Here is a 25,900-nt window from a genome sequence, read left to right on the forward strand (position 1 = left end):
CTGAAACTGATCTGGTATTGGAAAATAGGGGGAAAAAACTGTGTGGAGTTCCCCTATTTTCTAATAACCAGCACCAGACTGAAGCAGTTGGTGGGGCAATGCCATAGCAGTAGGACACACAGCATGGGGTCCCCCTACCTTCACATTAACCAGCCCCAAACTGTTCAGCCCAAGGCTGGAATTCCGTGGTGGTGGGTGGGGTGGGTTCATGGTGTAAAAAGTAGATAATATTGTTTTTTACAGGCAGACTACAGATCCCAGAACGTGTGCCCCGGATTGCTGGCACTTATGAAATAACAAGTACCAGCATGATTACATAAATACAGGACACCAATTTTTATAGTACATTTTTTTTTTAACACCTTCACCTAGTGGGTGATGTCCTTTGAGCTCTTTTGCATGGCCGCAGCCCCCGAGGGTTTCCTGTGTCATCTGTCTTCAGGAGCCCTTGTATGCTCCTTCTCCACTGTTGGATTGCCATTCGCTGCCTCGCGCTGGCTTATTGGGCCAACCCAAGGTGGTGGGACAATGACGCTGTGAGCCGTGATTGGCTTGTTGTGGCTGTCTTGAATTTCAAAAATGGTGCTGCAAGTGAGCCAATCACTGCTCGCAGCGCCATTTGTTTTTAACAGACCACAATGCCATTGTGCAAATAGAGCATCGGTGGAAGCCCCCCCCACCATTTAACCTATTTCTGCTGCCACACTCTACAGTAATGGCTGACTGAGACTGGATCCTCCAGGATCCAGGCCAGCAGCCTCTGCCGGGTTACACCGCAGCTGTAGATGCTCAGTCAGGCAGTGCTGCTGATGGCATGTGCCTGGCTGACAGCTGCTGCAGATGGTGTGCTGAGCTGCCGGGACCAGAGATCGGTCGCCAGCTCTGGTCACAGCAGCCTACACCCCTGTATATTGGTTAGGTGATTGCCAGGCAGTTCTCCTGGGTTTTAAGCATGTTTAAATGCAGTCCAACGCAGAGAAGACCGCACTGTGCCTGGACCTCTTGACCATCGACCCTGTGCCCATTGACCTCTTTATGCCTGACACCTGAACCCCAACCCTGGCTGTTATGCAACATGCCAGTGAATCAGATTGTGGGCGGTCCAATCAATGCGCAGCAGATGGAAAAAGGTGACAACTGGGAGGGAACAAGTTGACCAGGAGGCGGGGCGCTGAGGCCAGTTTGAGGCAAGCAGGGTGCATTTTAGCACTTTAAATTCAGGCAGGGCGTGGCGCCCCACTACAACAGCCTAACGGGAATGCTAGAATGATTCTGATTTATGAGTACATAAAGCCAGGATTCTTTGGGCCCTTTAGCTGTGCCATAGTACGAACTTGCCTGGGCCAGAAAACTGTCGATAAAGGGCCCCATTAGGGATTGCTTTTCTTTAGATATGGTTTTGGAATCTGCAGTTCCGGCTAGAACTCTCAAGCGCAAAAGTTCTGCGGTATTTAAGTCCCACGGCTTATCAGACACAGGGTGACCAGGAAATCAAAGATGCATATTTGTATGTCTGATCTGGGAAGGACGCCATTACCTTTTCAGAATTGTAGTTCAGACTTGGCATTTTCAACTTCAGGCATTTTTTGCATTGCGACAGTGCTGCGGTTGTTCTCAAAGCTCATGGCCATTATCACTGCTTTTCTGAGATCTAAAGGAGCAACTTCCCTTTCCTACCTAGACGTCCTGTTCATATATCGTATCCACGGTATACATCAGAACGATGTAATGAAAGACTGAACGATCCCTCGTTCTGTCATTCGTTACCTGATGCTGCATGCGATATCGTCCGGTTGGCCATGCAGCATGCGACTGCGCGCAGCTTTGTCGTTCCGATTCAACTGGAACCTTTATATCAGGTAGATATCGCATCAGTGTGTACCCGGCTTAAGGTTTGTCAGTCACAACGTGGGTCTTCCTTTCACCATTTGGGATTGGATAAACCAGACAACAAATGACAGCCTACGGAGCTGCAAGGTGGGTCACTCTTCAGTGCTTCTTTAAGGGTCTTTGGAATCCCATGGAGTCAAAACTCTTATGTGCTGAAGATTGGTGTTAGACCTTGTAGTCAGAAGGCACCATTTATTGAGAGGAAAGGCTATAACGTTTCAGTCCCAATGCTCCAGTGGTGGTTCACTATCAGGTAGGCACCAAGAGTTCACATGATTTGCCTGTAGCTCCCTGGGATCTTATATGCCTTAAAAGAGGGGAGGGGAACCAATTTTCTGCCAAGGGCCATTTTGATATATATAACATTATTTGCAGGCCTGGTGCAGGCCATGTCTCCTCCGTGTGACATCACACGGAGGCGGGGCCACACGCCAGTGATTACAGCAATGCTCGGAGCATCCAGAGCTGTAAGGACAGCGGTGTGACTGTCTGAAGTGTCCTAAGGACGCTCCAGAAGGCACTCCTGCATAGATTCTGGCTGCAGGGTGTCATTCAAGGCACCCTGCTAGCCAGATGAGACTAGCAGAAAAAAAGCTGAGGGCCAGACCAAAGGATTCTGCAGGCCTTATACGGCTTCCGGGCCTGAGGCTCCCCATCCCTGCCTTAAAACATCTTCCTTTTTAACTCTTGGAATTTGTGGATTTGAAGTTCCTTACTTAGGACCAGTTTTGTTTTGCCTCTAGTTTGGGGGGTTTCACAGATGGGTTTTTTTTTTTTTGGTAGGTCTGCAATTGTCGTCTTTTATAAGAATAGGGCTGTTCATCGGTCTAAATCCTCTTTCTTCTGCAGGGTCCATAGGCTCCACAGGGAGACCTTGGGGTGTAGGTGATGGATATGGAATCTTTCAGCTTTCAGCTCCCAGAATGCACTTGGTCCACTCTCCTTATACCCTGAGCCAGAGGCAACTCTGTTTCATTGGTGTCAGGTCACCATTATGCAGGGGCTGCTTAGGCAGCACTTCAGCCTGTTATTTTTATGATTTATTTAGTTGAGTATAGTGCCAATATTGCAGCAGTATCTCTGCATTGTATGTGACTTGTGCTAGCGCTGCCTGTCTGTGTCTATTTCTACTATTGGCATATAACTGTACTCCCCTTTTTTCACTCTACCCTAACATACAGGTGTAGTCAGGGTGTTTCTTGTACCTCATATCTTAAGACTTTTTTTTTTATATTTGTGAGGTTGGTCACATACATTTGTGCTCTGCACTCTGCCATATCTGACTCTGTTCCTGCAGCTTGCACCAAGCATCAGACAGGGTCACTATATTACATTTCTACGGGTATCTTACATACTCAGTTGTTGCATTATACCCAGTACCAGATTATGTATCACATTGCTCTGCAGTTATGGCTGGTAGAGGCAAGGATAATGAGCAAACTTCTGCCCTAACATACAGGTGTATTCAGGGGTTTTCCTGTACCTCACATACTTTGTTCTATATATTTGTGAGGTTGTCACATACAGCTCGTCGTTGCACTATCTTCTGCGTGCTTCTGCAGCTTAACCAAGCATAAGACAGGACCAGTATATTGCATGCCTACTATTATCCTACATACAGGGTGGTTGCATTTTACCCAGTGCCATATTGTGTGCCATATTACTCTGCAGCTATGTCTAGCAAAGGCAAGAGTAACAACCAGGCATCTGCACCCATACTGATATGCAGATTATGTGCTGCAGGCTTGAGTGAGGACGATTTGATACAAGATGAACCAGGCGCATCTGATAACCCAGCGCCTGTACAAGAGCCCCCCATTGCTTCATTTTCTCAAGTTCTGGCCACTATTGCGCACCGCCTGGCGGTTCCGGTTGTCATTCCCCCTAATGGGTTTATCACAGCAGGCCGTAATGCCCCCTTTGGGGTTGCCACAATAGGTTCAGGCGATACAGGTACCTTCTGTGCCCCCACCATAGGTAGATGTACTCTCTAACTCTGTGCAGAGTCTAATGGCTACAGCTACTGCCTTTCAAACCATGTTGCAAGGTGAGAAGCCCTTACCCGGTAAGCCCTCCTAGCGTACTATGTTATTGTCACTGTCCACGCAATTCTCAGTTTCTGAATATCATCTGAGGAGGCAGTAGTTGCTGCTCTCTTACCCTGACTCCCCGCTGGAGGAGGATGAGAGTCGGTCAAAAATAATATTCCTTCCTTGGTACAAGCTGTCGGATCCATCTTATTAATAGAAGATGACGAGCCAACCCCTAAATCCAAGCACCCTCTGTTTAAACTACAAAGTGGCTTCAGCAGAATTCACACTATTGGATCATTTATCTGAACTCATGGCTGCAGCATGGAAATTGCCCGGTAAGAGGTTTCATACTAATCATGTTACTCTCTTCCTGTGGCTCATTGTGCAAAATGGGAAACACCCCCTGCGGTGGATTCACATGTTACGCGTTTAATTAAAAGCGCAACGTTGTCTATTCCTACAGTTACTTCCTTGAAGGATCCTACGAATAGGAAAGTAGAAAGTTGCCTGAAATCTATATACTTTATTTCAGGGGCCGTTGCCCGTCCAACAATGGCTATTGCATGGGTGGCTAAAGCTATAGGGAGCTGGGCTGATGCACTTGAAGACTCTTTTCCCTCAGATGCTTCTAGGGATTAGATGTCTTTTTTGTTGCTCACATTCGAGATGCAGCTTTCAATTTTGGAGAAGCGACATCAGATGCCAGTCTCCTAACCTACAGAGTCTTGGCCGCGGCTGTGTCTGCCCGCCGTACCCTGTGGCTACGCTCATGGAAAGCTGATGCGGATTCCAAGAAAGGCTTAGAAGGGTTACCCTACAATGAGGTGATCTTGTTTGGTACAGACCTTGACAAGATTTTAACTACTTCTACTAGGCCTCGAAAAGCCTAAAGGTCAGTCCTTTCCTAGGCAGTTGGTTTCCATAGGGCCACCAAACCCAGGAACAAGCAGACCTGGAACACCAGACTCCCTGCTTCAAAACCAGAGGATAAACTCTCAGCCTGATGGATATTCCAGAGTGGGAGGCTGACTTCGTCAGTTCGCCCAGTGCTGGTGTCAAAACACCACGGATAATTGGGTAAGAGAAGTGGTCTGTCACGGGGTACCCCCTCATTTCTCAGACTGTCTACACAGGCCCTCATTCAGACCCGAACAAGGCCTTACAGATCCAGAAAGCCATACAGTCCTTGCTGCATGCAGGGATAATTGTGCCAGTCCCACTATCTCAGTGAGGGACTGGTTATTATTCTACTCTTTCTGGTTCAGAAGCTGAATGGGTCTCATCGGCCTATCCTCAACCTCAGATCCTTGAACAAATTCCTAAGGGTGCCAAGGTTCAGGATGGTAACCCTACGCTCCATCATCCTAGCTATGGAGCCTGGAGACTTTATGGTATCTCTGGAACTTCAAGACGCATACCTACAGGTGCCTATAGCACCCTCACATCAGCGATATCTCCGGTTTGCTATACTATGGCAACACTTCCAATTTCAGGCTCTGCTCTTTGGACTATCCGCAGCTCCACGGGCGTTTACCAAAATTATGGCTATCAGGGCGGCCCACCTGCATGGTAGGGTCTGACTGTTACCATACTGGATGAACTCCTGCTCCTAGCAGGATCCCCAGCAGTGCTTCACCGCCATCTGTAGTTAACCATTGCTTTCCTGCACGAGCACGGATGGTTAATCAACTGGAAAAAGTCCTCCCTGAATCCCGCACAGTGATTGATTCATCTGGAAGCCCTGCTGGATTGTCAGGATCAAAGAATCTTTCTGACATCAGACAAGATCTTCACACTTCAACTACAAGTGTGCAGATGTCTCCACAGTCGTCGAGATCCACTCTGCAATGCAGGTTCTGGGATCCATGGTGTCTGCTTTCGACGTGGTTCAATATGCTCAGCTCCATTCCAGGCCTTTGCAAATGCTGATCCTCTCCAGGTGGAACGGGTGATCACCATTGGATCAAAGCTTATACGATGGTGTTCTCTCCAGAGGCACGTCTGGCTCTATCTTGGTGGCAGACATCTCATCTAACCAAGGGTCGCCCCTTTTGGATCCCGGACTGGGTAATCCTAACGGGTGCCAGTTTTCCGGGCTGGGGCACAGTGACCGGTTCGCACTCCTTTCAGGACTGTTGGACATTGGTCGAATCAACCCTGCCAATCAACATATTGGAACTTCGAGCTGTCTACAGGGCCCTTAACCTGGCCCAGCACATTCTTCACAGAAAACCTGTACAGGTTCAGTCTGACAATGCCACAAAAGTAGCTTACATCAAAAATCAAGGAGGCACTCAAAGTTGGGCAGCAATGACAGAAGTGTCATGCATTCTGACATGGGCCGAGGGTCACCTCCCAACCATCTCTGCAGTATTCATTCCGGGAGTTCTGAATTGGGAAGCAGACTTCCTCAGCTGTCACGACGTGCATCCCGGGGAATAGTCGCTTTACCAAGAGGTGTTTCAACTCCTAGTGAACAGATGGGGCCTCTCAGAGGTGGACCTCATGGCCTTCCGACACAATCACAAACTGTCAGTGTATGGGTCCAGAACATGAGATGCAGAGGCAACCTTTGTAGATGCACCAGTGAAGTGGACCTTCCAGTTTGCTTACCTTTTCCCTCCAGTCCCCCTTCTTCCTCGATTTCTTCGAACAAGATGAAGGCACTGTCCTGCTGGTGACTCCAGCTTGGCCAGACGTCACTGGTACTCAGATCTTCGGAGTCTCTCCATCAACACTCCGTTCCTGTTGCCTCAACTACCGGACCTGTTATCTCAAGGTCCTTGCCTTTACCCGGACCTGGGTCATCTGTCTTTGATAGGCATAGCTTTTGAGACATCCCTCCTAAGGTCCAAAGGTTTCTCTAGCGCTGTAGTCAACACTATGCTCAAGCGCGTAAGCCAGCCTCTGCTCGGATCTACCACAGAGTGTGGCATACATATTTCCAGTGGTGTCGTATCAAAAGCTACGACCCCCAGGTGTTTAGGATTTCCTGAGTCCTGGCCTCACTGAAAGTGCATGGCTCTGCTCTGTCCTTGGTTCCAGCGTAGATTTGCTCCACTACGGATATCTACACCTTCCTCCAGGGTGTCCTCCGGATTCGACCTCCCTTTGTTAATTTTTTATAAACCCTTGGAACCAGGCTAGGAACAAATAATAAGATAAGTTGCATGTGTGAATAGTTGTGCGTCTATATGTAGCAATTGCTGGTGTTTCTGAGTTATGGCAAATGGAAATCGGCGGTTATTCCAGGAGTTGTAGTTCAGTAAGGTACAGATATTTAAGGTTTTCCAAGTCAATAGATTATTTTATTTTTTTCTAAGCTTGTCCAAAAATGTTGATAGCCCTGATCTCTTTCTTGCAGATGAAAGGTCCAGAGAGTGGAGATAGTGTTGACAGCAACTCTGCACTGAACATGCCAGTTATTCCAATGAATACCATTGCTGAAGCCATCATTGAAATGATCAATCGAGGACAAATCCAGATAACAATTAATGGGTTTAATATTAGCAATGGGCTGGCAACAACACAGGTGTGTGAGTAAACTCGTATTCCTGGGACTTGAAAGTGCTGGACACTTGTCGAAAAAAAATTCCCAATTATGTAGCAGTGCCCCGTGTTATTCAATTGCAGGCTGCTCTTAACGTGGAATTCTGTTTGCACCCTCCTGAGATGCAAACAGAAATCTGCTGCAAGTAGGGGTTTCTGTCCTTACCTCCGTGAGAGCTTCAGACACTTAACCCGGAATCTATGGGTAAACGCGAGTTAACTGCAGGCCTACAATGCAAGGCAATGGGCTTATTATTGAATAGCTCTGGGTGTTAATGTTCGAGGCTATAAGCCTGTTGTAAGCATCACAGCTAACTAAATCTGCCCCTTATTTTCAAACTGCACAGAACTTGTTTACTTTTTTCCAGATAAATAATAAAGCAGCAACAGGTGAAGAGGTTCCTCGTACGATCATCGTAACCACACGATCACAGTATGGCTTGCCTGAAGATGCTGTAGTGTACTGCAACTTTAACCAACTTTACAAAATTGACCCTCCCACATTGCAGATGTGGGCAAACGTAAGTACACTGGAGACAGGTTACATAGATTCAGCAAATTAATAAAATTTCTATAAATCTGATTTATTCATGTCCACCAATAAGTAGAATAAGTGGTACAGTAACATTAATCTCTATCCCTCATTTTCCTAGAGCTGTATTTACAGATTTATTTTTGCTGCATTCAGGACTGCCAAGATATCTGGCGGGTCTGGTACTAGAGGTCTGAACCATGTCAGGTGTGGCTAAGCTTATGGGCATGGTCGCTTCCCGTTAATACAGGTGCCCAGTTTGAATATTTTTGTAGTTCCAGGAAGTATTTGGAAGGAAAAAGAATATACTGATGTATTTTAAGGGAGGAAAGCGTAATTGTGCTGTTGGGTTTTGCTACTCATGAAAGCAAATAAGCCAGGGATTATCCCGTATTTTACTTTTTGTGGTCCCCTGAAAGTAGTCACTGGGAGAAGTATTGTGATACTTTCTGCAATAGTAGAGTTAATGAATGACATACTCTCTCCAGGTGCTATGGGTAAGCAGATAACCTATCCAGAGACTATGCTCTTCTAGGGTGCAAGGAGGGGATTTAAACTTATGGGCATTTGCGGGTATACTCATATAGGTTTATAATATGATATACAAATGCTAACTACAGTTAGAGTGTGTAGAGTATTCCTGTAATAGAAGGTGGGCACAGGATAGCTATAGATGTGCAGCGAGGAAACACAATCGGGGCAGACCCTCTGAACAGGAGAGCTGGTGCTCTTCACCCCACATAGATTGTTGTGAAACACTTGCACCATGATTTACTGTTGTATTATGGAAAGAGAGATGGCAAGATATATCATTAAAACAGTAACAGGAGAAGTGAATATCTCGTTATAATGGCAATTGTCAAGGGGAAGGGGTGGGATAAATTAGACAGCAAATTAACACACTGTTCTTCAAGTTGATGTGGTGGAAGAAGGAAAAATGAGCAAGCATAAGGACCTGAGCATCCCAGTATGCAGTGGTCCAAGGAAGGACAACCTGTTGAACCAGCAAACAGGGTCATGGACGCTCAAGGCTCATTGATGTGTGTGGAGAGTGAAGGCTAGCCCGTCTGGTCCTATCCCACAGAAGAGCTATTGTAGTACATATTGCTGAAAAAGTTAATGCTGGCTATGATGAAAAGGTGTCAGGACACACAGTGTACCGTAGCTTACTGCGTAGCCGTAGACCGGTCAGAGTGCCCATGCTGACTCACCTCCGATAGTGTCTACAAATGTTGATGACTGGATGTGTGTGCGTCATTTACCTGGGGAAGAGATGGCATCAAAATGCAATTTGGGAAGAAGGCAAACTGGCAGAGGCAGTTTGTTGCTCTGGTCAATGTTCTGCTGGGAGACCTTGTGGATGTTACATTGATACATACTACCTACCTAAACATTGATGCAGACCAAGTATACCCCTTCATGGCCACGGTATTTCATGATGGCAGTGGCCTCTTTCAGCAAACTAATGTGCCCTGCTGCACTGCAAAAATTGTTCAGGAATGGTCTAAGGAATATGACCAAGAGCTCAAGGTGTTGACATGGTCTCAAAATTCCCCAGATCTCAATCCAATCGAGTATCTGTGTCAGTGATTTTCAACCTTTTTAAGGCTGCAGCACACAGAACAAGATTTTAATTATTGTCGAGGTACACCATCAGTGCCCACGGGAAAAAAAAGCACATACATTGGGCCCCACAGGAAAAAGCACTCACAAATTGGCCAAGCTCAGGAAAAATAAAATACAATGACCCCCACAAAACAAAATCAAACACATTGAGCTTCACAGAAAAAAATATAAAACAAAATGGTTCCCCCAGAAAAAAAAGTCACATTGATTGGCCCCTACATTACTGGAAAAGCAAGTCCGATCCATGGAGGCCCCACCTCGCAACTTACAGGACTTAAAGGACCTGCTGCGAATGTCTTAGTGCCAGATACCACAGGACACCTTCAGAGATCTTGTGAAGTCCATGCCTCAATGGGACAGCTGTTTTGGTGGCATGAGGGGGGTGACACAATATTAGGCAGGTGGTTTTAATGTTATGGCCGATTTAGAGATCTAGTAATATATAGATAGAATGGAAATTGGTGGAAAGTTTACACCCTATACATCCACCTCCAAACCATGGGATATCTTCGGTTGCTGGCTTTTTATCTGTGAGGTCAAGCAAACCCCTGACCATCTACACAGGGGTAGGGGGCTCATTAAACTCTTAACTATGTGGCATAACTGTTGCATGTACAGGGGCTTCTTTAGGAGCTTTGGTGTTTTTAGTTTATATACTGTGAAATCTAAGCAACACAAATAGAAGCAGAGAACAATATTTAGCTCTAGTAATATAGCACATGATTAAAGGTATAATTGGGTAGCGTAGTAGAGTTAATGTGTGGGTCTATATGTGTCATTTCAGCTGGTACATAGGATTAGAACGAGGCAAAACGTCATCTTACATGGACGAACATCATCATTCCTGGACAAAAGACCAGGAATGATGATGTTCGTCCATGTAAGATGACGTTTTGCCTCGTTCTGAGTTCCGTTTTTTTGGAGGGAAAAATCCGAACTCCACGTGCAAACTCGAACCTATCCGAGCCTGCACATCCCTAGTTGAAACAGACAGCTATACTTTGCTGTCATTACTACTAAAGGAGAGGGGACAGTTCATCTCGAGACACGTGGAATTAATACTAGTGCATTGCCCAGCATTGTGAAATCTGGAATATTATTAGTAGAATCACAGTTGCCCTGAGATTACCTCTTAAACTGGGTACACACTGAGAAGTCTGCACGATGTGTAGTTTCTGGGCAAATCGGAAAACCACATATCGCATGCATCGCGCAGTGTGTAATATGCGTGCTCCCGCAGTCGCATGCGACATTGTCTGGTCGGCCGTGCTGCACTTTCAACCAGGTGATATTTCAATGTGGCCTTGTTGCAGGTAATGAAGGACGGAATGAGTGATTGTTCCGTCCATTATTTTTCGTTATAATGTGTACCTGAGGTATGATAGGTCGACCCTTCGGGCCGACATATTGTACCAGTACACATCGCTCAGTGTGTACCCGGCTTAATTCTAGATGAGATCGAGTGTTTTTTGTATAGTCATCTGTTAACAGTTCATCCTGAGAGGTGTGTACAAGGTGCGTTTCATCCTGTCAAAATCCATCTAATTATGCCCTCCCTCCCAGCCTTTTATCATGGCTTATTTAAGGATAGAGAAGTGGCTTCTGGGCCATTTCATTAAATGTTCCATACGTGACACTGTAACAAAAAAGGGTGTGGTATAATCTACATTAAAAAGGTCGACAATGTCTAGATAGACACCAGATGTTAGATGGCCGAAAAGTCGACACTGACAAAAGATCGACAGGGTAAAAAAAGGTCGATGTGAAAATGGTCAACTTTTTTTTTTTTTTTTTTTATGTGGTAGCTGTGTATCTTGAGTTTTCAACATAGGTCGACAAGTTAAGACATTCTTTCTCATAGTTTTTCTTAAAAATAATACAGACTCTTAATACAAATAGTTGAGCTGAATGATCAAGTAGAAGTTTCCTTTATGTTCCGTACGTGACATGGAATGGCCCTTACTGCTAATGACTTTGCAAGTGTGAGTTTTTGGGATAAGGGCACCATTGTTGGAGTCATTCATGAGCATGCTAAACATGTTCAGCAGAAAAGAGATGATCTGCTAAACTAGTTTCTCGAAGGCCCTCGCTTTGTCTACACTTGTTAAGTGTAGTATTGACACTGGAAACAACGTCAGCTGTGTGACAATGCAGTCATTAGAGGGACACACTTAACACTTAATATATATATATTACATTTGTGAACTCTGCCTGAGTATTTAACATTTTAGCTGTATAAGCTATTAATTTACTAGTGCTGACCACACATTGCTTTTCTTGTGCGTTACTATGCTTTCATTGGTTGGCTCCAGTTACCTCTTTACTGTTTGTTTCCTCCCCATTTTAGATTCTGAAGCGTGTTCCAAACAGTGTTCTGTGGCTGTTAAGGTTCCCTGCAGTAGGGGAACCTAATATTCAACAGTATGCCCAGAATATGGGGCTACCTCAGTCCAGAATAATCTTCTCTCCAGTTGCCCCTAAAGAAGAACATGTTCGAAGAGGTCAATTAGCTGATGTTTGTTTAGATACTCCTTTGTGTAATGGGCACACCACTGGCATGGATGTGCTCTGGGCAGGGACGCCCATGGTCACTATGCCAGGTAAGGAACTTGCGGAGAGCTTAGTAGTCCTCAACAAAGGTGGTTCTTCAGGTAATTGAACAGACTTAATTTCTAAGTGAAATGCTAATATATCTGTTTTAATTTGCTGTAAGATGTTTTCTTCTGTCTTTAGGCTACACCTTTAAAACAATTACCATGTAGAAGCCAAAATTCAAGAGACTGAAAAGATTTCTCTCATCCTAGGCGAGTGTTGGCTAACCTTGACACTCCAGCTGTTATGGAACTACATAACCCAGCATGCACTGCTACAGTTTTGCTATTAGAGCATGCTAAAACTGTGGCAGGGCATGCTGGGATATATAGTTCCACAACAGCTGGAGTGTCAAGGTTAGCCAACACTGTCCTAGGCCATCAAATTTCTAGGACGAGGTGTTAATTGAATAAGGCACCTAGTTATATGACCACAACTCAAGCAAGTTTTGTGCTGCATTAAAATCACACCTCCGGTCCTTGCAATTTGACATTTCCTCTCTAAAAGAAATAATGATTGTAATTAAAAGTGACTAATAACCAGTAAAAGATTTAATGTTTCATCAAACCTGTACACTTCATACCAATCCTCAGTGTTTAGGAAATTAAATTACAAAGTTTGGTTCAGCAGGTCCTCTCATGGTTTCCTGTGTTAAACCTTCGTGCCCCTCCTGTAAACGTCATTTATGCTGCTTGTCTGGTTACAGTAAATTTGATACCAGTGCTTATACTCCTATATAGATGTATTCGTGTGCAATACACATTCCATCTTTTCTGTATCATTTTAATTCTGCATCTTACATATGGAGCGGGGGGGTTCTTCCTCCTTTTTGGGTATAATTGCTTTTATGGTATAGTACAGAGCAAGTTGTACCTTACACTCTGCAGTGATGCATGATACCAGAGCCACATATTGGTGCCAAGACCCCATACACCCACTTGAAAGAGGAGAGAACTGTAGCATCCATCAGTTGGAAATAAATGCTTAGCAGTATACACTGGTAATTTTAACTTGCAGCATTTTTAAGATTCTAATCCAGCCAAGCAAATTTTATTCATCGCTCATTCTACATAACTATATGCAGTAAAATACGCATGTGGAGTGTTTATAATCTCCTGTACATAACTGTATTATCTAATAACATTGATTATAATTGAAGAGTTCTGATGACTACTTTTTTTTTTTTTTTATAAAGAAAACCTGTCTTTCAGGCAATTTTCGATATTTAAAGTACCCTTGGGTTCTCATGCAGCTTTGTGGTTTTATATACTCTGCTATTAATGCTAATTTCTTCTTCAGGGTCCATAGGCTCCACAGGGAGACCTTGGAGGGATGTAGGTGAAGGGAACCAATCCGGGCACCACGCAGTTAAAGCTTTTCAGTTCCCTGGATGCATTGGGTCCACTCTCCCTATACCCCGAGCCAGAGGCTCCTCAGTTTCGTTGGTGCCCGGCCGGAGTCGGGTCACCATTTTGCAGGGGGCTGTTTAGACAGCCCCTAAAGCTTATTTTATTTATTTTAACAACTAGAGCGTGCAGCAGCAGACTCTCCGTGGGACGCCTTCGCTGCCGCTCCGGTACCGCAATGCCAGTACTGATCTGGGAATCTCGGCAGACGTTTCCGGGGTCAGCACTAGCCAGGGCCCCCGGAGAGGACCCAGACTGCACCCGGACATCGGGACAGGTAAGGCTGGTCGCAGGGGTTAATAACCGGCCAGGGGAGACGGCTTCCCTGTTTAAGCGGCTCCTCCCCTCAGCTCAGCGCGCCTTTCCACTGTGGTCTGGCTTCCCTGAGTTTGCTCTCCTCCGGACACGAGGTCTCCGGTGGCCATTTTCTCCCAGGACTGTGTGGTCCACTCCCCCTGCATATCTCTCCCTAGGGTCAGTGTATGTAGCGCTGTTTCCTACCAGACACTGCGTCTGTGTAGTTGAGTATAGTGCTGCTTTGTAGCGTCTTTCCTGCATTGTATGTGACTTGTGCTAGCGCTATCTGTGTCTTTTTTTCTATCTGTTGGCTTATGACTATAGCCTTTCTCTCATTCTGCCCTAATACAGGTGTTGTTCAGGTGGTTAATACCTGACATCTATTTATATATAATATAAATAAATTCAATATTTCTGAGGTCTGTCACATACTGTTGTGTGCTGCACTGTGCCATATTTTGGCAGGGTTCCTACAGCTTGCATAAGACAGCACCAGTATTATGCTCGCTGTTAGTATCTATACATAGGCCCGTATTCAATTTGAGGCGAAAAGCCATTTCCGTGTGTTTTTGGCGGAAACTTTTCGCCGATGGCTACCTTTTACGCCTCTTTTGATTTTACTCTGTATTCAATTTGTAAGACTTTCCGCTTAGGTGGAAAGTCAATGCAATGTAATAGGCGGAAATGTTTTGCCTATGAATAGGAGGCTGAAAAAAGTGCACAATTGGGGTTTTGGAGTGCAACGTTGCGGGAACCCCCGTGCAGCCTTCAGTCCCCCAAAGGTAAAATCTGTCAAAAAAAGAAAACACTTGACATCCCAAAAAAAAGACTTTGCATTTGGGGGCGTAAAAAAAAATGTTGGGGGACAGTTTTTTTGATTGCAGGTGCTTGCGGCAGGTGGACTTGTCATGATTCTTTTCAACTTAACTTTAGCAACTTTTAAATAAGCTGGCCCCCATTTTCAAGTACCCCAAATTTGCTGGGATAAGTAATTTTAAGCAAAAAAATGGCTATTCAGACCATGTTGTAGAGTGAGAAACCTGTGCGACCAGCTAAGCGTCCTGTGTTGTCATCTCAATCCACACAGCTATGAGAATCTGAGATGTCATCTGATGACTGAGAGGTGGCTGATCCCTCTAACCCCGACTCCCCTCGGCAAGAGGCGGAGCCCAAGTCAAGGATTAATATTCCTGCCTTGGTGCGTGCGGTCAGATCCACATTGGTTATAGAGGATGACTAACCAGCCCCTAAATCCAAACACCCTCTGTTTAAACAGATAGAGGGAACACTGCCGAAGACACCTTTATCAGATCAGCTGGGAGATCACATGGCTGAGACCTGGCAATCGACTGGTAAGAAGTATCAACCTCAGAAAAGTTGGACCTCATGTTACCCATTTCCTGAGGCTCCTTGTAAAAAGTGGGAATCACTCCCTGCAGTGGATTCACACGTTACAAGGTTAATTAAAAGTGCAACGTTACCTATGCCTTCCATTTCTTCCTTAAAGAATCCTACGGATAGGAAGGTGGAAACTTGCCTAAAGTCTATATACTCTTTCAGGAGCTGTTGCCCGGCCGTCCATGGCTATCTCCTGGGTAGCTAAGGCTATAGAAAGTTGGGCTGATACACTTGAGGACTCCTCAGAAGTTCCAGAGAATCAGGTGTGACTGGTCAGCCATATTAGGGATGCTGCTTCATATATTGGTGAGGCCACTCTGGATGCTAGTCTACTGATATCTAGGGTCTCTGCTGCAGCCGTGTCTGCTCGCCGTTCTCTGTGGCTACGCTATTGGCGCGCGGATGCCTTACCCTATAATGGGGAGATTTTGTTTGGTCCAGACCTGGACAAGATTGTTGACACGTTGGCCAAATCTGCCCTCAGCATCTGCTTCTGCAAAGTCTCGAAGCTCCTCATTTCGGTCCTTTCGTACCCAAGGAAAATCCAAACGGCAGTCCTTCCCTGGGCTGTCCTTCCATAGGCAGGCCACTGCCAAGCCTAAGAAACAGGCCTGGAGCACAAGACGCCCCGCCTCCAAACCGTAGAATAAACCCGCAGCCTGACTGGGTGGGCCTCCCTCTGGGGGACCCCAGAGTGGGAGGCCGACTTCTTCAGTTCACCCAGTGCTGGTGTCAAACCACCAAGGATGCTTGGGTAAGAAGTGGTCTCTCAGGAGTACGCCATCTCATTCCTTCGAAGGCCTCCCCACCAATTTTTCTGTACAGGCCCTCCTTCCAACAAGACAAAGGCCTTGCAGATCCAGAAGCCATACAGTCCTTGCTGTAGACAGGGCTAATTGTACCTGTTCTGCTATCTCAACGAGAGACTGGATGATATTCTACTCTTTCTGGTTCAGAAACTGAATGGGTTTCATCGGCCTATCCTCAACCTCAAATCTTTGAACAAGTTCCTCAGGGTGCCCAGGTTCAGGATGGAAACCTTACGATCCATCATGTTGGCTATGGAACATTGGGATTACATGGTATCACTGGATATTCAGGATGCATACCTACATGTTTCCATAACTCTTTCTCACCAGCGTTATCTGCGGTTTGCCATACTGCAACGACACTTACAGTTTTGGAGGCTGCCCTATGGCCTATCCACGGCTCTAAGGGTATTTACCAAAATTATGTCTGTCACGGCAGCCCACCTACGGAGTCGGGGTATCCGGCTCCTACCATATCTGGACGACCTCCCTTGTTGGAGAGTTCTCCAGAAGTGCTTCACCACCGCCTGCAACTGACAGGTGCTTGTCTACAAGCACACGGGTGGTTAATCATTTGGAAAAAGTCCTCTCTAATTCCCTCACAGAGGATGGTTCATTTGGGAACCTCACCAGCAGAGAATCTTTCTAACTCCAGGAAAGATCTCCACGCTGCAACTGCGAGTACGCAGATGTCTCCGCAGTCGCCGGGTGTCAGTCCACTCGGCGATTCAGGTTCTGAGATCCATGGTATCCACATTCGACATGGTGGAATATGCTCCGTTCCACTCCAGGAATTGCAGGGGCTGATCCTCTCCAGGTGGAACGGATTAACCCACCGGATCAGAGCTCAGACGATGGTACTCTCTCCGAGGTGCATCTGTCCCCCTCTTGGTGGCTACAGACATCTAATCTAACCAAGGGTCACCCCTTTTGGATCCCAGACTGGATAGCTGGTTACTCCTCCTAACAACGGACGCCAGTCTTCGAGGGATGGGGCGCAGTGACCGGTCTACACTCCTTTCAGGGCTGGTAGACAACGTTGGAGGCATCCCCGCCCATCAACATATTGGAACTTCGGGCTGTGTACAGGGCCCTCATGATGGCAAAGCACATTCTTCACAGAAAGCCCGTGCAGGTTCAGTCCGACAACGCCACAACAGTGGCTTACATCAAACATCAAGGAGGCACTCTAAGTCGGGCAGTGGTTCTTCAGTCCCTCCAGGGTCCTCCCTTTTGAACCACTAGATTCAGTGGAACTTAAGTGATTAACCGCTAAGACTTTCTTCTGGCTATTGCATCTGCCAGGAGGGTGTCTGGATTGTGAGTGCTCTCCCGTCATCCTCCTTTTCTGATGTCTCACAAGAACAGGGCGGTGCTTCGTACTCTCCCTGAGTTCCTTCCTAAGATTGTTTCTAGTTTCCATATTAATCAGGAAATTATAGTACTGGCCTTTCTATCACCGGACCTCTTGCCAAGTGAGGTTTCATTGGATGTGGTCCGCGCCCTCAGGATTTATGTGGACTGTACCATTTCTCTTTGGATATCAGACTCCTTGTTTGTGCTCTATGGATTTCACAAGAAGGGATGGCCAGCCAATAAACAAAAATTGGCTAGATGGCTTCGTATGACTTTATCTCAGACGCTTACATGCAGGCATGCCTGCCTGTTCCAGCTTCTGTTAAGGCTCATTCTATTCGGTCTGTGGGTCCCTCGTGGGCAGCTCGCCGTGGCGCCTCGGCTGTTCAGCTTTGTAAGGCGGCCATGTGGTTGCTGTTCAGGCCTTTCTAAGGTTCTATGCATTTGATACCTTCTCCTCTCAGGATGCTTCCTTTGGGCGCCATATTCTCCTCTCAGCACAGGGACTGCTTTGGGAAATCCCCAAGGTCTCCCTGTGGAGCCTATGGACCCTGAAGAAGAAAATGAGTTGTGGTAAGAACTTTTAACTCTTCTTTGAAGTCCACAGGGCACCCGCCCTGATGCACTTGGCTTCATACGGGCTATCGTACTGGTCACCGGTTTCCTGTCTCCTTCTCTGTGAGTGTGATTCTTGAGTGTTCCAGTCTTCCTTCTCTCTTATCCTCCTCCGACCTTTGGCTTGTTACCAACTGAGGTGCCTCTGGCTCGGGGGTGGAATATAGGGAGAGTGGACCCAATGCATCCTGGGAGCTGAAAAGCTTTAACTGCGTGTGGTGCCCAGATTGGTTCCCATCATCTACACCCACAAGGTCTCCCTGTGGACCCTATGGACTTCGAAGAAAGAGAGTTAACAAAGGTAAGTTCTTACCAGAACTCTCATTTAGTGCTTTCAGTGATCCAACACGTGTTTGTTTTTGTCATTCTGAGGTTGTCATGCACCTGTGCATTGTGCTCCAGTGCAGTTGTGTTGGAATCTATTATAGAAGTAAGACGCCAAATGTCTGTTTCTAAAGGAAGTCTAGTTTATTGGTGTAATGTCGTTTATACACCCTGTCAAAATGTTGGAAGCAGATTTTTCATTGTTCTGTGTGGTAAAATGTTACCTATTCTTAGTAATACTGTATGCATCACATTAACTGTGTGCGCTCATATATATATATACATAATTTTATGGGTTCTTTTTGTTACACTTTTAACTGTTTTCCTTTTACGTGTGTTTAGGTGATACTCTTGCATCTAGAGTTGCTGCATCACAGCTCACCTGTCTTGGTTGTCCAGAATTAATTGCTAAAAGCCGACAAGAATATGAGGATATTGCTGTGAAACTGGGCACTGACCTAGAATAGTAAGTATTACGGACTGGATAAGATATGGGTAATACAAGGCTTTATATTTGTACAGTTGAGGCCATTTGTAAGTTGGCTGGTTTTTAGTTTACTGAGGATGGTGGAGTATTGTCAATTGCAAAGAATCAGATTTCCTATACGGGTTAGATTTTTTTTATTGGGAAACATTATATTTGGTAAATTCTATAAACTGAACCAATAAAGTAAACGCGCGTCTAACCTGCCAGAAACAGTGGGAAAGACTAGTAATTTTGAAGTGTAATCTAGTATATTTGCTCTTAATTGCAGGGGAAAAAAAAACTCTTAACCAGAATCCATTAAGAATTAATTGTATTAGTTAAATTCTTTAGATCTGTAAAGGAGATCAATTTTGTATGGCATGCACCAAACAATGAAGCAACCACTCGCAGCCTAGTGGGTCATGTGCATAATGTATTCTATTAAGTTAGATTATTACTATTTTATATCCATGTAGTTGTAGAAAATTTGTCTGGTAAAATTGCTATTTTATTTGGTCTTTACAGCCTTAAAAAGATCCGGGCTAAAGTTTGGAGGCAAAGAATATCAAGTCCCCTCTTCAATACCAAGCAGTACACCATTGATTTGGAGAGATTGTATTTACAAATGTGGGAGCATTACGCAGCGGGAAACAAACTTGATCATCTCATCAAACCTGTGGAAAGTACCGAATCTGCTTAACACTCAACTGCCATTCAGTGCAGCAACTTGGCTGTTCCTGGCTATCTGGTTTTCACAGTTGGGCCTACTTACTGTGGATCACATGGAAATTATATCTGTTAATCTTCAGTCATTTTGTTTGTTGACTTTTGTTTTCTTGCTAAATTTACAGGGAATCTCGCAAATTGCCATCCAATTATAACACCAGGGGCAGTTATTTGCTCATGGGGAACTTCTAGTTTTGTCTCGCAGTATGCATATTTGAAGTTTGGCCTTTTAAATATAAGTTCAGGTATGTCTGCTAGCTCATTACATTAATTTTAGCTTGATTCTCTTAGCTAACTGTGCAGGTTGAAAGATTAAAAAAAAAAAAAAATCACAAAGCATCATTAATGGTGTTAGTCCTTTTTATAGGTTTTATAAACCACTTGTAGCCTTTTAATGTCTGCTATCTGTTTACAAGCAAGCCTGTCTGTGTGCGCTTTGATATAAATGAAACCTCCTCACAATTGTCTGTCTCAAATATCTGCTATTTTCTTTTACAAAAAACTTTTTTTTTTTAAGTTGCTCAGCCTGTCCTATAATCCTTCATATCCTGTTTCCTTTAATGCCAATTGTATGGATAATGGGGTAAGCAGCAGAATGAACTTTGCTGCAGTCCTGTGGAGCTGTATAGAATACAGATACTGGAAACTCTTGTATGGTGTCCCATGTATTTAATGGACTAAATCGGATTTATTCAGTGTATGTACTTGTACTTTGCACGCAGTGAACTCCTTGATATGTTTTGCATATGGAATGTTTTTTGGGTTTTTCCTGTTTTGTTATCATATTGATGTTACATGCACTGTGTGGAAAATAAGCATGTGCTGCAACAGATTAGAGAAGTGAATATGCCTCTGCACATTGCCTATTTCATGTAATAAATTCAGTTGGCTTTTTTTCAGCTGTTCATAATTGTCACTTTTTTTTTTTTTTTAAATGTATGACTTGGAGTTTTTATTCTGTTCAGTAAACTTATAGTGGAATTTATTAAGTGTTTTAAATTTTTTTTTGCCTATACTACACACGTCATACCACTATTCATTTTAAAAGATTTCCAATTTTCTATTTAACGTGCTTAAAGCTGCATTCATTGAAAAAATAGGTGTTTGTAGCATAAACTACTGTGGCAGCCATTAATAAAATTAAGTTTTCTTTTGTTTATTCTGGCTGCTATTTTTGATTTATAATTCTGCATATTGTCTAGTGTAATGTGACTACCATGGTAACCACAGGTCCAACACACCAAGTAGGGAGCAAATACGGGCTTTGTTACGCCACTACTAACTTGCGTATTGTAATATACCACCCCCCCCCCACTCCACCGTCTGTACTTCACATGCTGAGAGCAGTGTGACTGTCAGCCATACTGGATCCTCCATTGAGATTTTGAAAAGGATATAAAGATTAAAGCTGTGATGCTAAGAAAAATTACTGATTTTTAAAGTAAAAAAAAAAATCCCTATGTGGGATTACTGCTTTAAAAGGGTTGGCTACGGGATTCCGGCAGTCAGAATCCCAACTGCTGTAAGTATAGAAATGCCCACTGAACGGCTCATTTGCGTCCACTACTAGCTACTGCCCCAGGCAGCCCATCAGTTTTCCACCACCTTTCTGATAGTCTGTCCCAAATGCTACAGCAACTTTGTGTGTACACTGTGTAACGCATGCATTGTAGGGGTTTTCAGAACTTTTCATGCATGCACAGTTGTAAATAATCACTGGAACTACATGAACATTGGCATTGTGTGCGCATTGCATGAGACTATCGGATCCATAATCTACAGCGCTCCTTACTTTACCCCAGTCAATGCTGTATATCCTGCCTGGCCAAAACGTTGAGAGATACAGGTAGCTCGCACCAGTAGATCGCAATCAACTTGCCTATAGAAACTGGAACGCTGGCCTCTGAAGTGATCAGGGGCTAAATAAGTCTCTGATCGCTTCAGCGTTCCCAGTGATGCACTGCCGCGCCCCTGCGCAATGCATCACTGGGAATGTGAGAGGATCCTGCGCGCCTGCTGAATCCAGTCAGCGCAAAGCACCTGTTCTAGACCTAACAGTCATCACAGCGGGAGTGACAGCAGGAGGAGCGGTCCCTAGTGTGAACTTCAGTCAGGTAAGTTCTGCAAGGGGTACTAAATAAGGGGCACAATTACAGGGGACTTTGCATAAGTGACACTACTACAGGGAGCTTGCATAATGGGCACCACTACTGGGGGCATGGCATAAGGAGCACCACTACTGGGGGCATGGCATAAGGGTCGCTACTATTGGGGGCATGGCATAAGGGGCATTCACACTACTACAGTGGACATTGCATGTAAGGGGCAATACTGTGTGTCGTAACGTGAATAAGGGACACTGCTATGTGGTGTAATATGAATAATATTGTGCTGCTGTGTGGCATAATTTAAATTGGGGATACTATGTGTGATTTAGGCAGGACAGACCCCATGCCTTTTGCAGTGAGGTCACTCCCCCCCCTTTTGCATGCTGTGCCCAGTTTCTTGGACCCTGTAGATCACGAAAGGTGTTTAGCTTTAATAGTATATCAGAGTCCAAAAGTCTGCCCATCCCTGCTGTATAGTTTGAGCCACTATAACCTAAATGAATAAAACTAACCCACTGAAACTATGAATAAATTGAATTCTAGCTAAAACGTAGATGTGCGATTTTTGTCATGATTAGTAAATCTTTGTAAAATATGTTAAAATAACATCTCATATTAAAGCACCAACACCATTAAAACCAGAGTAAGATGGGGTTTTGTCCCACATTACTGCGGCAGGCTAGAAGAAGCATCTTTTGAATTTACCATTTTTCTTTTGGTTTGTTTCTATATGCTGCTATTAATGAATTATTATTTTTGCAGTGTCTTAGCCTACCATGGCAACAAGGCCATAATGTAGCATTTGGGTTGCCCCTCTGAGCTCTGCTTTGTGTAATGTAAACCCACCCCCCTTCACATAACGGAATGGGTATGAAGTCCCGGCGCCCCAGACTTGCCTTGATCAGGCTGGCGTTCCGGGGTAGGCATTAAGATAGACGTTGGTATTTTGACGCCTATCCTATGTCCCTTTTTGGGATTCGGATGTCTGTATTGTGACCGGTGGCCTTGTTTCAATTGTTTCCAGCCCCCTTCGCGCCCGACTGAGCTATTCAATCAATTGTTGCTCCTGTCGGGCTCGATCAGCTGCTGGTGCACCATTTCAGCTCACATCCCCCGGAGGGTGGGAGCTGAAATGGGCGAAAAGTGACTCGTTTGGGTGCCCAAACGGCACTTTTTGCGATTGCTCCCAACACTTTGGGGGTAGCCGTTTTACGCGGCTAAATCCGACCTCTATGGGCACGATCAGCGCTATATTCTAATCAATTGAATCCTGCCCTGCAATCTCACGTCACTTTAGACGAGAGTTCGGGCACGGGAAAACAATTGAATTCCGCCCATTGAGTCTGTGTTTGTGTAACTAGCAGCCATACTTTGCAACCTCCATAGAGATTGCTGGAAAACTAGTAATGTTTATTCCAAGTGAACTGCTTTTGACCAATTAGAATTTAGTCAAGAACATTGTTACAATTATGTGAATTCTAATCGCTTGTTCAATTTGTTAAAAAGATTCTCGTTTCCTAATGTTTCCGTATGTGTGGTTGGTCTAACATCCTGAAACTCTTCAACAGCCAGCACTGTTTGACTTCAGCTGTGGAACCTGGGGCTGCATTCTTACTATATTGCATTTTCTAATGAAGGATTTAAAATATAATATATATTATGTGTTAGTTTACAGTATTTTGTACATGGTCATTGTACCTAATCAGGGAGGAAACCTGGTTCTATTGGCCTGAATTATCTTACTGCAGAACAGTCTAGCAGTAAACACTTGATAAATGGGCTTGCTTCGGAAGCAAGCTCCTTCTCAAAAGGATATATTTTTACATCAGTACCAAGGTGTCTACCCATAACATGAATGGCTTAAAAAGAGGGGTCCTTTTATGTTAAAAGATGAACTCTTCAAATGCTGTGCAAATTGGTCATAAGCTTATCCAAGGCAGGGTAAGTAGCAAAGCATATGTCAGGCTTGGTCACAAGTCCAGTACTGTAATAAAGTTTTTTAAATGCATATACAGTTATAGCGTTACTGGGGCTTGTCTTCATTTAGCAGTCAAATTACACTAGCTAAATAATTTATTGCTGGAGCAGCTAGCCAGCTCTGAAGTTACAGCACATGGCATAAATCCTGGTAAAGCTGGGTACACACCTTTTGCGATCACTCAGTGCGATGGTTCGACCAACTTAACTCCCGACCACAGTGCTGATACACGCGTACACACAAATACAATCATACTTGCAACCTGCAATCCTTGACTGCCAAAATATTGAGAGAAAATTATTGTACCACCCATAGAGATGGCGCTGTTGTAGAATCGGAAGAACAGTTGAAGGTGCGTACACACACTTGTGATTTTGCATGAATGGGACGAAATCGAAAGAAGGCCAGAACATTGTATAGGTTGTGTACCCAGCTTAAGATGGGAAAACCAGCTCCTGCTGGAGGAAACAAGGTATCTGCATGTTCTTACAGAATAGTGCTGCTATGAAACTGTGGTGCGCGCACACCTTAGTGTTATCAAAATCTGCTACCACTCATCTAGGTATAACTGAGTGTAGCTGAGTCTTCTAGGACAGTGATTCTCAAACTCTGTCCTCAGGACCCCACACAGGTCACCTAGCAGGTGCACAGGTGTATTCATTACTCACTGACACATATTAAAAGATCCACAGGTGATTATTTAATTTGTGATTCTGTGAGGTAACCTGGAAAACATGCACTTTCTACTTCAGGGTCCATAGGGGTCCACAGGGTGACCTTGGGGTATAGCTGGATCCTCGGGCACCACGGAGTTAAAGCTTGTAGCTGCTCCCAGGATACACTTGGGTCCAACCTCCCCTATACCCCGCCCCCGAGCCACAGGCACCTCAGTTTAAGATGGTGCCCGGACGGAGTCTGGTCACCCTGCGGGGGGGGGGGGGGGCTGCAGGAGCAGCCCCCTAAAGCTTTTTATTTAACTAGGTTAAATTTATTTTTACTATAGTTTTGTTCTCCAGAGCGGCAGCGCTGGGCTGTCTGTACAGACGCCCATGCTGCCGCTCCTCCCTGCTGGCGCTGCGACGCCAGCACTGAACTGGGGATCGCGGCGGGGGAAGCCAGAGTCTGTACTAGCCGGACTCTGGTTTCCCCCGGGACTGCTGCCGGAAGACGCCGGGGAGCTTAAGGTAAGCCGCGCACCGCTGATTAGCGGCGGTGCGCGGGTAATGCCTTTTATATGCAGTCCCATGCCCCCGGTCTAGGGGACAGACCAGGGGCGCTAGCGGCGGGCTCCCCCTCTATCGGAGGCATACCCCGTCAGACCACTAGACCACCAGGGTAAATTAAGCGGCAAGCGGGATGCCGCAACCTTGGGGGTTAAATATGCTAGCCAGGGGAGGAAGCCTTCCCTGTCAGCGGCTCCTCCCCTCAGCTCAGCGCGCCTTTCAGCTCGGAGTCTGGCGTCGCTGAGCTGCAGATACTCGGCCACTCCTCCTCTGAGGTCTCCAGCGGCCATTTTCTTACTGGCAGTGCAGATGTCTCAGGGAGCACGCGGACCGGTCCCCCTGTGTACCTCTCCCCTGACAAGGACAGTGTACACAGCACTATAGCCCTCCCAGACACTGAATCTGGGAGGTTGATTGTAGTGGAAAGGTGCAGTGAGTATATCTTCCTGCATGGTATGTGACTTTTGCTAGTGCTGCCTGTCTGTGTCTTTTTTCTACTTACTGTCAGCCTGTACCTATCCCTTTCCTTCTCCTACAAGCCCTACAGGTGTGCGGGGGAAGGGCGTTTCTACTGACCTCTCTTATATAGATCACGTATTTGTGAGGTCCGTCACATACAGTTGTGTGCTACACGGTGCCATATTGTGGGCTGTTGATCAGCACACTGGTGAGTGCGCACGTTTTCTTCCTAAGTCATGTCTGAGGAGGAGATTGAGCACTCTGGGGCTCTGGCATTGTTCTCCTGCAGGCGCTGTTCTGCAGGAGTGGATAGGGAGGATTTGTCACAGGACGGCCTGTACGGACGGTGCCAGGCGGTCCCTGGTACGTCTAAACCTCCCATGTCGCAGGAGCCACCATGGGCGATGTTTTCCCAGGTGCTGGTGTCCATCGCGGACCGTCTGTCGGTCCCGACTGCCGCCCCTACTAGGGCGTTGCCCCAGCCTGCCATCCCCCATTCCCCGGGTGTCCCAC

The 25,900-nt window shown here is 45.5% G+C and overlaps 1 protein-coding gene across 4 annotated transcripts in view; it reads left to right on the forward strand.

Moving 5' to 3' along the window:
- The window catches only part of OGT (O-linked N-acetylglucosamine (GlcNAc) transferase), a 113,346-nt gene extending 92,568 nt beyond the window's left edge, over positions 1-20,778 (forward strand). For 3 of the 4 annotated variants that reach the window (XM_088445547.1, XM_088445548.1, XM_088445550.1), the window contains 5 exons: positions 7,288-7,455; positions 7,841-7,993; positions 11,978-12,281; positions 18,770-18,893; positions 19,419-20,778. In XM_088445547.1, coding sequence (XP_088301673.1) covers positions 7,288-7,455; positions 7,841-7,993; positions 11,978-12,281; positions 18,770-18,893; positions 19,419-19,593 — 924 coding nt within the window. In that variant the 3' untranslated portion in view covers positions 19,594-20,778. The remainder of the gene's footprint in view (positions 1-7,287; positions 7,456-7,840; positions 7,994-11,977; positions 12,282-18,769; positions 18,894-19,418) is intronic. The other variant, XM_088445549.1, reaches the window with a different exon arrangement.
- The last annotated feature ends 5,122 nt before the right edge of the window (positions 20,779-25,900 follow it).

Source organism: Taudactylus pleione, unplaced genomic scaffold (assembly GCF_031769625.1).
Source record: "Taudactylus pleione unplaced genomic scaffold, aTauple2 ptg000381l, whole genome shotgun sequence".
Taxonomy (NCBI): Eukaryota; Metazoa; Chordata; class Amphibia; order Anura; family Myobatrachidae; genus Taudactylus; species Taudactylus pleione.